Source organism: Carex rostrata, chromosome 1 (assembly GCF_964058835.1).
Source record: "Carex rostrata chromosome 1, lpCarRost1.2, whole genome shotgun sequence".
In the NCBI taxonomy this organism is placed as follows: Eukaryota; Viridiplantae; Streptophyta; class Magnoliopsida; order Poales; family Cyperaceae; genus Carex; species Carex rostrata.
In genome coordinates, this window is record NC_135918.1 from 1,296,459 (window position 1) to 1,312,683 (window position 16,225).

At 30.8% G+C, this 16,225-nt stretch overlaps 2 protein-coding genes across 2 annotated transcripts; both read right to left on the reverse strand.

Annotated features, from left to right (window-relative positions):
- Positions 1-1,862: 1,862 nt before the first annotated feature.
- LOC144564857 (transcription repressor OFP13-like) lies at positions 1,863-2,709 on the reverse strand. The gene has a single exon (XM_078314477.1). The coding sequence runs from the start codon at positions 2,629-2,631 to the stop codon at positions 1,993-1,995; it is 639 nt and encodes a 212-aa protein (XP_078170603.1). The 5' UTR covers positions 2,632-2,709; the 3' UTR covers positions 1,863-1,992.
- An 11,633-nt stretch (positions 2,710-14,342) lies between these two features.
- Positions 14,343-15,060, reverse strand: LOC144564862 (protein GL2-INTERACTING REPRESSOR 2-like). The gene has a single exon (XM_078314487.1). The coding sequence runs from the start codon at positions 14,963-14,965 to the stop codon at positions 14,642-14,644; it is 324 nt and encodes a 107-aa protein (XP_078170613.1). The 5' UTR covers positions 14,966-15,060; the 3' UTR covers positions 14,343-14,641.
- Positions 15,061-16,225: the final 1,165 nt, after the last annotated feature.

A 16,225-nucleotide genomic window follows, 5' to 3' on the forward strand; every position in this document is an offset into this window, starting at 1 on the left:
ACAAGAATTCTGACTTCACCGAGCACCCAGAGAGCTTAATTTGCTCCTAATTAATTAGATGTCACTTTAATTTCCTTCTCTCTTTACATTATCAAACTTCCCATTTAATCTTATAGCTCAGATGTTCTGAGCTAATTTTTCTTTGAACATTTCATGTAAGTTACTATCACTTACTAAACTCTGTGACTTAAATTAATATAGAAGCATAACCTCTATTTTTTTTTATCGAGGAAGTGTTGGGAAAAAAAGTTGGAAGAAAATTGCTTAATTAACTAAATTTTTGCCCAAATAGAATTTCTGCTTAGAAAAAGGAAAAAAAAAAAAGGTACATGCTGGTCTGTTAGTATTTGATATTTATTAATTTTATTAAGTAAAGTGAGAGTTTTGTTAATAATAAGTATAAATATTGTATTTCAAACTTTGAAGAGGTATCTACATCATTAAACTTCTAAAAGGATCGGATACATACAAAATATGGCCCAAGTTTGGGAATGTTTAATATCAAAATACTCGAAGAACTCTGTAATTCCAATTATCCATTAAATAAAAAGCAAATATTTTTTTCCAAAGAAAAATGTGGTTTATTGCCGTGCGTTAACAGAACATGACTCCTCTCTGGGGACTAGCAAAATAACTGGATGATCCATGTGGATCCATGTGGAAAGTAATCCTAGTCTAATTGAACGAAAACATGAACAATGAACAATCCTGTCAATAATTGGTTTCCTAAATCTGTTCATTATTTATCAAATGTAAAATATGTCACTGTTCGTGAAGATAAAAAGTGACTATTGCCGAGAATATGTCACTATGAGCGTATTTATATTACTGACAGGAATGTTCACAAAGATATCATCGGGAAAACAAAAACACTTTTAACCTTACAAATAGTGATAAATTTTTGTAGTTGAGAATTTAATATTTTACAGTTATTCTGAGTTCAAATTTATTCGGTCAGAAATCATGACAGGTTTGGATATTTTGATATTTTAAGAAAAATTATCATGTTGGAATAATCAGACATTAGTATATTGACAAAGAAAACGTAATTCGTGTTAAATGTCGTAAGTTCGAAATTTAGAGTAGAAATATTTTGTGAATATTAAATAATTGAGTAGATTGATTTCTAACCTTTTACAAAAAAAAAAAAAAAAAATTATTATTTGCTTTGTTTAATTATTGTGGTTTGTTTTTCTTAAATCTCATATGCTGCACATTAATGAACTATGCATTTAGTCGATAAAGCATTATTGAGATTAAATTAATTCGCACGGTCATGATGCCAATGGTAGTCCCTGCTACTAGTAGATTAATTAGAAGCCAACTAATTAACGAAGGTAACTGCGCCTAAGACACTATTGAATCCCAACGGACATATACAAGTAGGAACTCTCATTTTTTTTTTCCCAAAAAATGGAGATAATTAATAACCTCTGTTGTCCATTTTTATTTTTTCATTCTTCCATCTCTCCTATTTTGCGTTTGATCTGACTTCACTCTTTGTTTCTTTCTTTTTAGAAAAGCAATCTTATTAATTTGTTGAATCACAAAAGGAAATTAAATTTATCTATCTTGTCTTCTTCTCTTTAAATGTAACATGCATCCTTCCGCAGCACACCAATTTAAGGAATTTTATATTATCTCTTATTTTTGCGCCTTCTTTAATTGCAAAGAAGAGGAATTCCAGGCCGAGAAATCAATATGTCGTTGTGGATTCGTGGAACCATTCAGATCTTGGATCAGTGATTCAGTCTATGGTAAATTAAGTTCATAACTCATAACAGCCATTGTAAGGGAAAATAAGAACACAAAAGCACTACCGAAATCATAATTTTTTTCTCTAGTTAATATGGTTCCCTTTAATAACCGGTCAAATTCTAAATTTATAATGCACATGGTCCTAACTGAAAAGAGAAAAAGAACTAAGACATAAAGGGCAAAGAAAAGAAAATCTCTCCTAATTCTATTAAAATCGATACCCATTGGTATTAATTATGACTCACTTTCTTCAACCTCGTCAAAGGTAATACAAGAAGAAGTAATACAAGAAGAGGTAATACAAGAAGAAGAACTTGATTCCTCTGATGAGATGCCAATCAATAAATCTACGAATGCTTGAATTATGAATGCATGATTCTTCTTCCCATTGACTCTTAGGTACCAGACAAGCAACTCCTCTAACCGGATCCAGTCTGTTAACCCATGTGCTGCTACCATTTCCTCCATGGAAATCCGGAAATCAGTATACGGGTCTGTTGACTCCATTGCCATGAGAAAGCTCTCCTTAAACGGTACACTGCTCTTTTCTGTCTTTTCTTCCTTCAAATTTTCACCTTTCTGGGTGTTCTCTAGGATTGAACAACTGGTACTGTTTGGTTCAAAGAAGAGCCGGTCCGAGTGTATTTGGTGCAGAATTACGGATTCTTCAGGCTCATCAATGGAGGATGTCGTCTCCAGCTCGGCCTCAGTATCAATCTCAATCTCCTCTTCGGAATAAGCACTGTCTAGGTACATTGAGTTCATCGTTTTGTAGATTGCATCACTGTCGCCGGTACCGGTACCAATACCAGCTCGGAAAGAGCTGGTTTTGGGGTATTTGCACGAGAGAAAAGATGTCAAGCCCTTGCCCATGTGTATAGTTTGTGTTAGTCTAAGAACGAGAGAGAGAGAGAGAGAGAGAGAGAGAGAAGGGCAATTGAAGTAATGGAGAGGAAATGTGAGTCTTTAAAGAAAAGCGAGATGTGTATGGAATTCTGGTAGGGTCAGTCATGTGGGCATTCAATGAGAAGAGATTGTTTGTTGTGTTCAAGTGTAGCATTTAATGTTTGAACATATCCATTGAAGAGATTGTTTGTTGTGTTCATGTTAATTCGGTGCTAACTGCTAAGTGTCAAGGAGACCGCGGTGCAGGCATTGGCGGACTCAAATGGAATCAGAGGTAGGCAAGTGTTTATTTTTGGATTCAATTTTTTTTTTTTTAATTCAGAATCCAATGATATTTGATACTTGTGTTTATCTTTGAATGAATATAATGTCTATTTCTGAATTTAACTCGTACTTTAATAGAAAAAAATTACATAAAAAAAAAGTCAGTACAGACTAATTTACATAAAAAAAAAAAAAAACACAATCTGATTCACTACTATACTTAGAAAAATCGTTGATTTATTAGGAGAAAAAAGATGTCAACTAATCGTAAGTTGGATCACGTGTCGTGTAGTATCGTAATCAAATTTGAAATGATAGTCATGACATGTGAATGATCATAACACGTTAATCACGCCATGACCACACGTGACGGTCATGTTTTGGTCACGTTTAACTATTTTTTTTATAATTTATGTTAGTTTATTCATGATTTATCATTTAATCAAAGATATAACGGTTCTAATTACACGTCACTGCATGTGTCATGCCATGACCAAATCTTTTACATGATGTGCCTTTTCGTATCAAATTTTCAAAAGATAGTCATGACACATGTGACGCGAGTCATAACACGTATAACTACAAGAAGGAGATAGTGTCCGTGAAGGTAATAGTAGATGCCATAGGTTTCTTATTAGTATGACGATGTCAAATCATCAAATTTTCTTACTTGGGCAATGGAAATTTTAACTCTTCTTTTGTTGAAAAAATATCATATTTTATATACATGTTATATAGTACAAATATTGAATAATATATGCAACTTTGTAATGAATTTTATTAGGAGGAGGGATCAAATTACAACAATTTTTGAGTTACAACAAGTTACCACAACTACATTTTACATTTTCAAAATCTAAATCATCAATCCAAACCGTTCAACATGATCTCCACAATAAAATGTGCTTGGAGACCAAATTTTACATTTTTTGGAATTTTTTTACTATTTATTAAGATGGGTACAAAATTTAATGGTATGAATTTCGCTAGTTTTTGTACCCACCTTAATAAATAATAAAAAAATTACAAAAAATGTAAAATTTGGTCTGCAAGCACATTTTATTGTAGAGATCACATCTAACGGTTTGGATCGATGATTTGAACTTTAAAAATGTAGAAAATGGTTGTTTTAACTTGTTATAACTCAAAAATTGTTGTAACTCAAAAATTGTTGTAACTTGATCCCTCCTCATTTTAAAATAAGTAAATAATAAAAGAGAAAGGATCAAGTTACAATAATTTTTGAGTTACAAACAAATTACAACAAATATTTTTTACATTTTTAAAGTTCAAATCATCAATCCAAACCGTTAGATTAATTAGTATTATATGACAATTATCCGTTTGAACTTGTACCTAAATTCGTATTCATCTATAACCTATTTAGTAATATTCATATTCATTTAAATGTGGACATTTAAAAAAAAAAAAATGTTGGGATCAAATCAGGTAACTATCTAATATAGTAATATTCATAATGAATTTTCCATTCGAGAAATAATGAATTTAATAATGTAATTTTGATTTTTTATATATATCAACCCAATATTTATATTCGTATTCGATGTCCGTTTTAATAAAACACGAATATTCACAACATATATATTTGTTTTGAATACGTTCCGTCTACCAAAATCACATATATATTAGTTTTTCTTTATATCATTACTAAGGAGCAGACCAATCCTAAAAGGTATTTATTAGTTAATAGTACCAAAGTTTCTGGGACCCGCTATAGATATCGCTATACAGTGGGCATTAAAAAAAAATTTAGACTCTTTAAGAAAACCCAATTTCGTTCATGAATGTACAGCAAATATATTAAATAGGATTTTGCAAATGTAGGAGTTAGGTTGTCTACTATGGGCTAGGCTACTATGACATTGGTGTTATTTGAAATTAAATAACACTAACTTTTAAACCCTTAGATCTGCTTTGAGATTCGTACAAAATAAAGTGCTTGAACAGTAAAAGCGGATATTACGAATCTCAAGGCAGATCTAAGGATTTAAAAGTTGATGCTATTTAATTTCAAATAACACCAATGTCATAGTAGCCTAACTCGTCTACTATACATATTGTTATGTTTTTTGAAACTTTGTTCTGACTATTTATGTTATTCATGTGCATGTCTACTTGTTTGGTTGGGACTTCAATGAGTCAAAAATTGAAGCCATCTTTTTTCATGCTTCTCATTTATTTTGTCCAATGTCTGCATTGCTTGATTCTTAATGGAATGTTTAAAGAGACGCATGTCTCGCTTCGAATTCAATATATAGCTAGTAAATAAACAAATTCTCTTGGGTAATAGTCTAATAGAGTTATCACTAACTATTTAATATTTAAAATATATATATATATATATTTAAAGAGTAGGATTAAAATGCACCATTGGTTTTGTGCCACAACCATACCCCACGTCTCTATCTCCGTTTACAAAGTTCAAACAGTCGATCCGAACCGTTCATCTTGTCCTACATATTAAAATGTGCTTAGAGACCAAATTTTATATTTTTTGAAATTTTTTTACTATTTTTTAGATAGGTACAAAATCACTGTTTTTGGATGGTCCAGATGCAGTCGATCCGAATATGGTAAGACCACTATCCGATCCGTATCCGACCGTTTACACCCCTATTTGTTGTTGTAATCAAATTTACTAATTCAACCTTGGTAGCTACTATCAAGTTTAAAAAAGAAAAAAGAAATTATCTTTGTTTTTGTTTTTTTGAAATGAAGGGCAGAAGCTGCCGTATTTTATTGATAACTAATATTTACATCATTACAAAAAAAAAAAAAAAATTATCTTTGTTGCATATATATAAAAGTATAAATTGTATATTGCAAATACATGGAGGGAAATAAATCTGCTACGATTTTAAAGGGGTTGTAGGTCCTACGATTCTAAATTCAACTTTTTATTTGTTTTGAGATTCGTGCATAAAAAATAATTTCTATAAAGATTCGTGCAACTTGAAAAATGAAATGTTGGATTTAGAATCGTAGAACCCTACAATCCCTTAGGATCGTAACAGATTTATTTCCTACATGGAGAGTCGAGAGATGGAGTAGGGGTAAAATATTAATTTCTACTAATTCTTTGATGGATATTTGTATGGGTTAACTTCAATTAACAATCACCAATTTAGTTAGATATTTTTTTTAATATTAAAAATTAAGAAGTTTGACTTCCATTAGTATAATCACTATAATGCAGTGTTATCAGAACCGAACCGGACCGGTCGATCGGACCGGAAAAAACTGGAACGGATGACCTGTCTGGTTTGTTTCAGGTAAAGAATCATTTGTGCACTTAAACCGATCAAAATTGGTTTGACCGACGGAGTTTATAGGAGAAATCGCTGAACTATTTGGAGAAAAAACCCGGTTCAAAACACATTCATTTAAGTTTTTTATTTAGAGCTAAATCACCATGAAGAAATACATTGGAAAGGAAAAGCTCCATCGCAAAGGATAAAGGGAAGAGGAGCTTCTGACAATGTGGACCCATTAATATTAAAGGTGTTTGCTATAGCTTTTAAAAAAAATTAGTTGGACTCGATTCTTGAGAATTGGAGAACCAAGTGGCCTATTAATTTAATATTTTAAAATTTAAGATCAAACACAACGCAATGTTAAATGTTAAAAGATCATTAAGAGCAGTGATTGATTTTGATATTTTGAAAAAAAAAACAAATTAATCTATCAAATTTGTTTTTTAGTTGAAAAAATTATATGTATATTCTAAACGTGTTATTTTTATCATGTAATATTTTTTGTTTTTTTTTTGGGAAAACAAGATTTACAATTTAATTTTATCATAGTTTTTAAATTTTTAAATACTTGTACTATATTATTAAAGTGGATCATAGAGATATGGAATTGACTTTAAATCTTTGCAAACACCAAATAAATATTTTATAGGCTTTGAATATTGTATGGACAAACCTTATCTCTATGATTGAGAAAGTTTAAGATTTTTTTTTTATGATTTATATAATAAAATATAAAAAAGTTGTATTTCACTAATATACTGGTCTGCATCAATCTGAATTGAGAAAGTTAAAGATTTTTTTTTGATGATTTATATAATTAAATATAAAAAAGTTATATGCATCAAATTGGAATTGAAAAACAAATATATAAATATTATCAATTGAATTATTTGTGTAATGAATTTTATTTAAATTAACCTATATGCACAAAATATTGCTGCAATTGACATTTCGTAAGGTAAGAGTTTAACAGCTTAATATAAAATCAAGCTATTTTAAAAAACCAGCAGTTCAATCAGTTGAGCCAGTGGTCCAATCAGTAAACCGTTGATCCGAAACTTTACTGGATTAATGTCTGGTCCGGTTCTGATAACATTGCCATAATGTGATGAATTGAAAGAATAGTAAAATATGAGTGATTCTTAAGGTTTAATGGGAATAAATTCAATAACAAAATTTTGATCGTTAATTTTGTAATGGCAAAAACATTTTTAACATATCTATTTTTGTGCAATATCTTCTTATATACATTTTTTTTTATTTGGTACGTACTCCGTGTATATTTGACCTTTAGCATGGCGAGTGCATTTTTTTTTTTTCTAATGATAAAGTTTTACAATTGCAATGTTATTTTATATTTTTGGTTGGCCTTTCTGCATGCAATGACCCCAAATTTGGTGCATGTTAAATAATTTAAAAATCGATAGAAATCGAACTGTCCAATAATGCTTTATGTCTTATTACCCGTCCGCTTATGCTCCTCAGCTAACAGGTAGAGGTTTCTTCTTTGTCTGATTCTGCTTCTCAGCTTACCTGTTCGGAACTACTTTGTTTCTATTTAGAAAACATTTGTTATTTAGTTTATATATGCTCTATCGACACTGTTACATAGCACAATCCCATTTCCCAGCAGCTCCAACACATAGACGACAAAACAAAAGAATCCATTCATTAGAGGGTTTTATAATATACGTACCATGCACAAATGAGGCCCCTAAATTAGGATTTAGTGCTGCTTAATTTTAGGCAAGAATTTTTCTCTTTGCTGTTAAACTAATGCAATTAATGGAGAAAACTTATTTCCTTCGCTCATTACAAAATTTTAAGATCACAGTCAATGAAATATATACTAGAGTTTAAATTATTGTAGCAATGCTTGTGGGGACAATACGATGGTGTTTAAATTTTAAATTAAGCTGAGAAAATTAAAATAGGTGTGGGGATAACTCCTCAATATTCCTTTGGTTTCATGGAATCTAGCAATATTATTATTTGCTCTAGCACATGCAAAGTTGACCTCCCATTCCGAGGAATTTTGTCGCCATTACAACCCCAAATAGTAATCTTTTAAACCTAAAATTAAAGTAAAAGGACCCTTTTTATTAAGGATAATTTTAGTATACATTTTACTTTTATAGTACATCTAGCTATTAGGATATATAAATTTGAGTAATATTATTTAAATTACAAAAATTAAAATTATAAATGTGCTATCTATTATTTATATAGCACATATATGAATTTCGGTTAAATTTGGTTCCATTAATTTTGTAATATAATTATTACATCATGCTTATATATATTTATTCTGGATTTATATGATTTTTATGATACTTCTTAAAAAAGTAAATTATTTTTTATTTTAATATAGGATAGAATCCGATCTAAGATCTGTTAAGATAAAAAGATATATTTATATTTGAATCCTCAAATATTAATTGAATATGAATATGAATAAATCAAACTTATAATTAAATTCACAGTGAAATTATATTTAGTTATGCTAGAATTTGATACGAATTTGAATAATAATAATTAACTATGTACAAAGAAAACATACATGATTTATATATAGTTTATATAAAGTAACAGTGTATGATGCTCTTGAATCATACACAGTTACATCGGTTTAAAGTGTATATAGAGTCATAGACACAATTCCGCAAATGTGTACAATTTATCGATACTTACAAATAGAATGCATAAGGACATGGTTGCGGAACTGTGTATTATAATTAGAGTTTTTCACTGTGTATCATTTTTCTGTAGTAGTGTCATACATGGGCAGTCATTATTGATTTAATTAGGTGATAAATTATTTATAATAAAAATTTTATGATAATGATATTGTTGTAATATGCATCGATCACGATATATACAGAGAATTTAAGCATGGTTAAAAAGAATATATTCCTTTTTTTTCTCATTATATGTATGAATAAAGTAAATTTAAAAAAAAAATGTAAAATTGTAAGAGTAAGGCTTGGGTGCTATGGATAGCATAAGGCTATCCGTGCTACGACCTCAAAAATTATCGATTAAACTTCAAACTATAATCTAAGTAGCTCAGTAAATTAGTTATATAATGAACTTGTAGAATACTAACGTTTACTATTTTTTATGATTTATGAAAGATAAAAAAAATGACTTAAAAATATATAAAAAAAAATTAGATAATTTTTTATCGTCTTTTATAAATCATATAAAAAATAGTAAAAAAATGCAAAATTAATAAAAATTAGTGTTCTACAAGCTCATTGTATAATCAATTTACTGAGCTACTTAAATCGAAGTTTGAAGTTTGTACAATATGTTTTTGAGGCTGTAGCACGAATGACCTTATGCTATCCATAGCACCCAAGCCCTACTCGAATTATAAAACTTGATACAATATAAAAGTAATTATGTAAGTGTTAAATAAAGATCTAATTACTTTCCTACAATCTAATATATAAATTTGTTAAAAAAAAAGTACTATAACATATTACATTTAGCCTTTTAATATTATTATTAATTTATTAGATGCCCTAAAATTAAAATAAAAAATCTAAAAAAAAGGAGTGTACTGAGTCAAAATTTCATCGCTAAACTCAATTAAAAATTCGCATCCCATCTGATGGAAGTCTGTTTTACTCTAGCTCCGTTTAGAGAACTTTTTTTTGTTGATCGAGTGCTAATTTTATTGCTTCTATCGAACTTTTGGTTTTGGCAGGATCCCCTATATTGGGTAGATTGGTCACAGTAATTTCCAACTTTGGAAGCTAGGAAGCACAATTAACCTTGTCAAGATTTACCACCTTCTAATTTCCTCTTTAACAATGTTCTCTTCTTATTCCAATAATTCTTTGCTTATAATTCTATCCCATTATTAATTTGCAACTCCCAAACATATTGTCGTTTGTTTTAATGGCATGACACTTGGGAAGTTGGGAGATCAGGATTTGGAGAACCTTTACAACTTGACATTTTATTCTCTTCAGCTCAAGTAACAACCGTCTCTATAGTTTTATGTACAGAATATTGTATTGTCTGTTAAATGACTTTATAATTACAAACTTAGACTCTTTATATGCTATATGTATTACCTGCTATTTAATGATTGGGATTTGTTTCTTGGATATAATCTTCTCATTTTAGATTTAGCAATGGCTAGGTTCTTGGATGAGCCAATCTGAAAATTACAATGATTGTTGCCAGTACAATACTTGAATCAGTATAATATGGTTACATGAGTCATATATGCATATGCGTGATCAGTATTTTAAAATACATGCTTCTGCAATTCTGCATGGACCCCATGTACAAATGCAATTAATAACATCTGCTCAATATAATATATAATAAATTAGTAGGGTTTGAAATTCAAGACTTTGATTCTAGTACACACACATATATAAGCGAGTAGAACTAGGGCATTCTTAAGTTCATCAATTTTTTTTTTTGTAAAATTAACTTTAAAACTTATTGAATTGACTTTAAACGACAAATTTAAAACGTTAAAGCCGACCTACCTTACGAGTGGTGTGTTTACATACAAAAATCTAAAATTTTGGAATTAATTTTGTATAAAGTCAAGCGATCAAAATTAGAAGATTTATAAATTAATTTTAATTCATTTATTTTTTGAATAATTTTTTACCACTTGACTCTATACAAAATTAATTCAAATTTGCATATAAATACATGACCCATAAGGTTGATCAGTTTCGATAGTTTAGATTTATTGTTTAAAACCAATCTAATAGATTTTAAGAGTTAAGTTCACAAAGAAGTTTGATGATCAAATTCAAGAACACCCTAGTTCTACTCTATATAAGCAACGCAACTTATCAGAAAAAAAAACCGAAAAATAGCCATTAATAGTCACTAGTCACTGAACTTTATATGGCATATTCAACATTTCTCTTACACATTTGACAAAATCTACCATTGACATATAAATTTTGATTCGTCTCTTTTTCCAGTGCAAAGTTCGTAAGAAGCTGGTAATTAATCCTGGCAATAATTTCTTACAAGCTCCTAACCTACCAATTATGATAAAGGTGACCTGAACGGCTGAAACCCAAGTTCACTAAATTAGGCCCAAAAAAGATTTAGTCGCTACTCGTAGTTTATGGGCTCAAACTACACACATACTCAGCTCTTCTTCAAAGGTTTCCAGAATTGATTGAGAGATCACTTACACAGGCTGACAGGCCCAGTATCTTATAGCATGAGGATCAATAGTTGAAAACGATGAATTTTAGAAGGATTGGGCTTTATAACTCTTCCCACATGAGATGACGTAAACGAGGCCCAAAATTAACTTTTGCTGGTTGTTGTTCCTTTTCCTTTTGCTTTCTTCCTCTGTCAAAGTAAGCTTGACGAATTTGGGTCGGTATATCGACAAAAGTAAAACCTAGCTTTGATTGGGGTCAAGAACACAAAGCCCATATTTTGAGTTTGAATTACTAGCACAAAATTTAAAGGGAATCGGCCGGATTGATCCGACTTCTGATCGGACGACTCGGATTAAAAAATAGTGCATTAATAAAAAAAAAATGTTGCCTATTTATTATGGAAAATAAAAAGATTGATTTTGTCTTTCTTCACTGAGTGGTACATTATTTGTCAATTTTCAGCTGACAGAGACACGTAATAGGACGCCATTGTCGGAATAGAGCTAACGGCTTCTAATGGGGTCGTTCAAATTAACCATTGCAGATTCTACTCTGAAAGGTCGGATTTAGCGTGACTCCACATCAATTCATCAGCTATTAGATCTCTTCGTAAACTGAAAGGCCAGATTTTAGTTTGGCATTAAATATCTGAATCTAATACGAACAAAATGTTCCAAGTGCAAATCCACATCAATTACTTTACCATATTCTGAATTTGAATTTTAATATTGATCTTTATTCAAAAAAATTAAATAACAAGATCCGGGACATAAATACATCTCAAATTGATACACGCTCGTTGGACAGATAAAGTATACGATTAATCGGGAATAATCAAGAATAATCGGCTATAATTAAAAATAATTGGCCGATTAGTCGGAAAAATCTAACGATAACTGATAACGACTAATCAATCAATTAATCAGCCTAAACGGCCGTTTTCTACAATACTGTACAGAGCTTATTGCCGAAGACTTTATGGGCCTAGTTAACACAAGAAGGAAAGTAGACCGAAATAAATTCAGGATATAAAATTCATGACTATGAAAACTTACTAATTTTGCCGAAATTTATTTTTTTCGGTCAAAACAGAATTTTTTTGGTAAATTTTATGTTTCTGCAAAATTTAATGTTTTGGCTTTTGGCCAGAACAGATAAAGGGACACAAATTTTTTATTTTATCTACTTAGCCAGTTATTTGTATTTTCACTTATACTAAATCTAGTCATCCTAAAAAGAATGTCTGGATGTATCTTTTCATATTATCAACTAATTAAAAAAAAAAAAACTTGTTTCTCTCTTTAATGTGTACCGCTAAAAGTAGCTTGCTTGCAAAAACAGTTATTCTCGCTACTCGTTGCAAAATAATTTCAAAAATTAATATTTAATTTAGTGACAAAAGATGCACCTGCATGGAAGGTTGCAGTTTGAAATCCAAATTTGGTTCTTGTATATATTTTGAAATTTCCAAGGCTATTTTTTTTTATTTTTTCTCTCTAAAAAATTAAAACAATTTCATTCTTTTGGTGTATCATGTCAAGAGGTATTTGATAAATTTCGAGGATTTTGAATCAATATCGCGCGCGGGCCTTTACTAAAAAAAAAGAATTAGATTGTAATATATTTGAGTGCCTTGTGGAAGCACTAAAGGCTCCACATAAAATCATGTTGTGAGAATTCGTATTCTCTCAAGTTACCTGAGGGTAGAATTATTAAATACCGACCATTCTTTAACATGGTATAAATCTCAAAGCGGTCCTCTTATATTTACAATAGACACTCAAATATATACCCTTGTTATTACAACAAGAAATCTTAAAGTTAGAGGTCAAACCACTCAACTATTTAATACCCTTGTTATTACAACAAATAATTTCCTCAATCTGAATTTTTAACTCATGATTTCTTACATAAAGACCATGTGTTTTTACCACTAGATCAAAAGCTAGTTCTTCAACTACAAATTTTAGAAACTTAAAGCTAGGCTAATCAATTATATACTACTAATTAGTTGGATTAAATTCGGTCATTTCAAATTGATTCAGTAGTGTTAAAATTAAGTTATTAACAGCTCATACGAACTACACATAAAAAAATTCTGAACTTATATTAACCATGCACATTATATCCGTTCCTGCGTATATCATCATATATAGATATACGTACGTAGATCTCCAAAACAACATATATAATACGCATCCAGTGATACAGCATTTTCCGACACACATGATCGCCATAAAATGATCAATGTGATGTTGAAAACGGGAAGCAAGAAAGCTTTTACGGCTGAACAAATATGAAGCTTTTACGGCCGAACAGATATGAAATTAAGATATTAACAACGCTGTTTTTGTTTTCAAGATTCTACTTCTATTTTCATATTATAATTCTCAAAATGGACGATTGGATTATATAGGATCGGCGAATTTAATAATCATTTGCAACCCAAAATTTAGCAGGGCCTGATTGGATAATTAAGGCCTGCTGAGGCTTATACAATGTTGGATGAGTTACGTAACTTGCGTTAGGATAAATTGTAACTAAAACCACATCTATTATTTTAACCATCACTCACCAGCCACTTCGGCTGTAAACAAAACAACAAAAGATTTTAAAAATATTCTTACCTATCTTCTCTTCCTCAATCTTTTCTCTCTTTCCTTCCACTTCCCCACCTTCTTTCTTGAAAAATCTTTTGTTCTTTGTTTACTGTTCATCTTAAATATTGTAAAAATTGGCTCCCAAGAAAAGGCTTTGAACTTAAAACCTAAAGTCCAGCCTTCTATCAGCAAAAAGATAAAATCTATGTTAACCAAAAAAGCCCATTTTTTAAAATTTAATTACTAATTTTAGCGCAAATTAGATAGGTTAAAATTGATAACTAAGTTTAGTCTCTTTGGCGGTAAATGCCTTGAATGCAATTTTTCAAACTTCAAAACTGAAATCATTCTATTTTCCAATTAATCCTGCAAAACAGATACTGATAATGCAGAGAAATAAAATTACAAATAAAAAATATATAAAACCATCTCTAAATTGTGGTGAACATTAGTCTCTTTCCGAGTTTTAGTACATCACTACATTGTCTCCAAAAAGGGTAAAAATATTTAAAAAAAAAAAAAAAAGAGAGGCAGAAAATGCAGCTAAAGCAAAAGCCTACAAAACTACCCACCACATCTACTAAAAGCTATACTAAATCCTAATGCATCGCATTTTTTTTTTTTTTTTTGCTTCTCTCACTCACTCTTTCAAGGAAAAGAGGTCAAACTTCTTGCTAACCTAGGTCCTCCTATTTTTCTTCTTGTTGATGTTGCATGAATTGCCACGACCAAGCAAGTCAATCAGCACCGGGCTCTTGCACTTCGGGCAGGTCGGATCTTCTTCTGACAACAAAACATACATGAAACACCTAGGGCAACCCGCAAGGACCATCGACGTGGCCTCGTGCTCATTTTCTGATGACAGGCAGGAACTAGGCGATGATGAAAATGACGATCCCGTCGGTGATCTACGTGAGGTATAATATTCTTCCATATTCGGCGGTGATAAGTTCAGCTGCAGATCAAGCTGGGGGCTGCTTGTTTTCCCATTCCTTCGGCTCATTTTTATCTTTCGTGTCTTGTATTGATATCTACCTGCATAACGTTACAAAACGGAAAATAATTCATTAGAAACCGAAATTAAATAAAAGGGTTATTTCATTACATGTAATGTAGGTGGTTGTTAATAATGTACATGTTTTGAAGAGAAATATTACCTTCAAGAGGGGGAGAGGTGATTGAGGATATATGGTTTGGAATTTAGGATTTTGAGTAAAGAGGAAATGATTGTGATGGCTGTTATATAGGGAAAGAGAAGGTTTAGGTCATGGGGTTAATTTAATAGAAGATAAGAAGCACTTAGGCTCACGTTTTCTCTCCTTTCGGATCATCAGATGGGTTGTCGGGCACTTAATTAATGATCGTTGGTCAAGAGGAACTAAATGCACAGAGCAGTGGGAAAGTAGAGCTACCATACGAGATTATTTTATTATCATGAATCGGAGTGGACTAAGTGTGTGTGTGTGATTATATTGGATTCATTGTATTGGCAGGAAATTATTCCATTAGAGACCAATGAGGTTTTAGCTTGGCCTTTTGAAGTATTGCGTGTTTTTGACCTATGCTCATTGGGGTCCAAGAGAATCAACGTGTGACATATTACAACGACACCATCAGTCTGAATTTAGTACGTATTGTCAGAAGATGATCTAGGACCAGTAGGAACTAGAAGTCACTGATGACTGATCAAGCGATCTTATGAACTACTATAACACAAATTAGACGTCATAACAAGGTTCTTATATTTTTGGTCAGTTAAAATTACGGAAAATATTTTCATTGGTCAGTTCTATACTGAATTATCCAGTATATGGATTCCAAATGTCCCTGTGTTTAATTGCATCTACAACAAAGTAGACACTTTTTGCAAGAGAAAAAACGCTTTTATGACGGTCGTCTGTCGCCAAAAGTACCGTTGCAAAAAGAAAAAACTATACAATGAGAGTAGTCCGTCGCAAAAAGTCACTTTTTTATCCGCGCGCGCATTTCGGGAGAATTTTATTTATATATACCACCCCTTAATATTTTCAAAATTACGTATACAATTCTTCGCCTAAAATTCATGATATCGTACTAATTACCTTCAAATTTTCAAGAACTCATCCCGATTCATTGAATTTTCTATTAAAACTCATCAAAAATTTATAAAGTGCTAATTTTATCATTTATTAAAAAAAACATGTTTCAAGAAAAATATTTAATATCCTAATTTGTCGGTTTTAAATAGCAAACGGTTCATTTCTTACCATTAGCACACAAACAA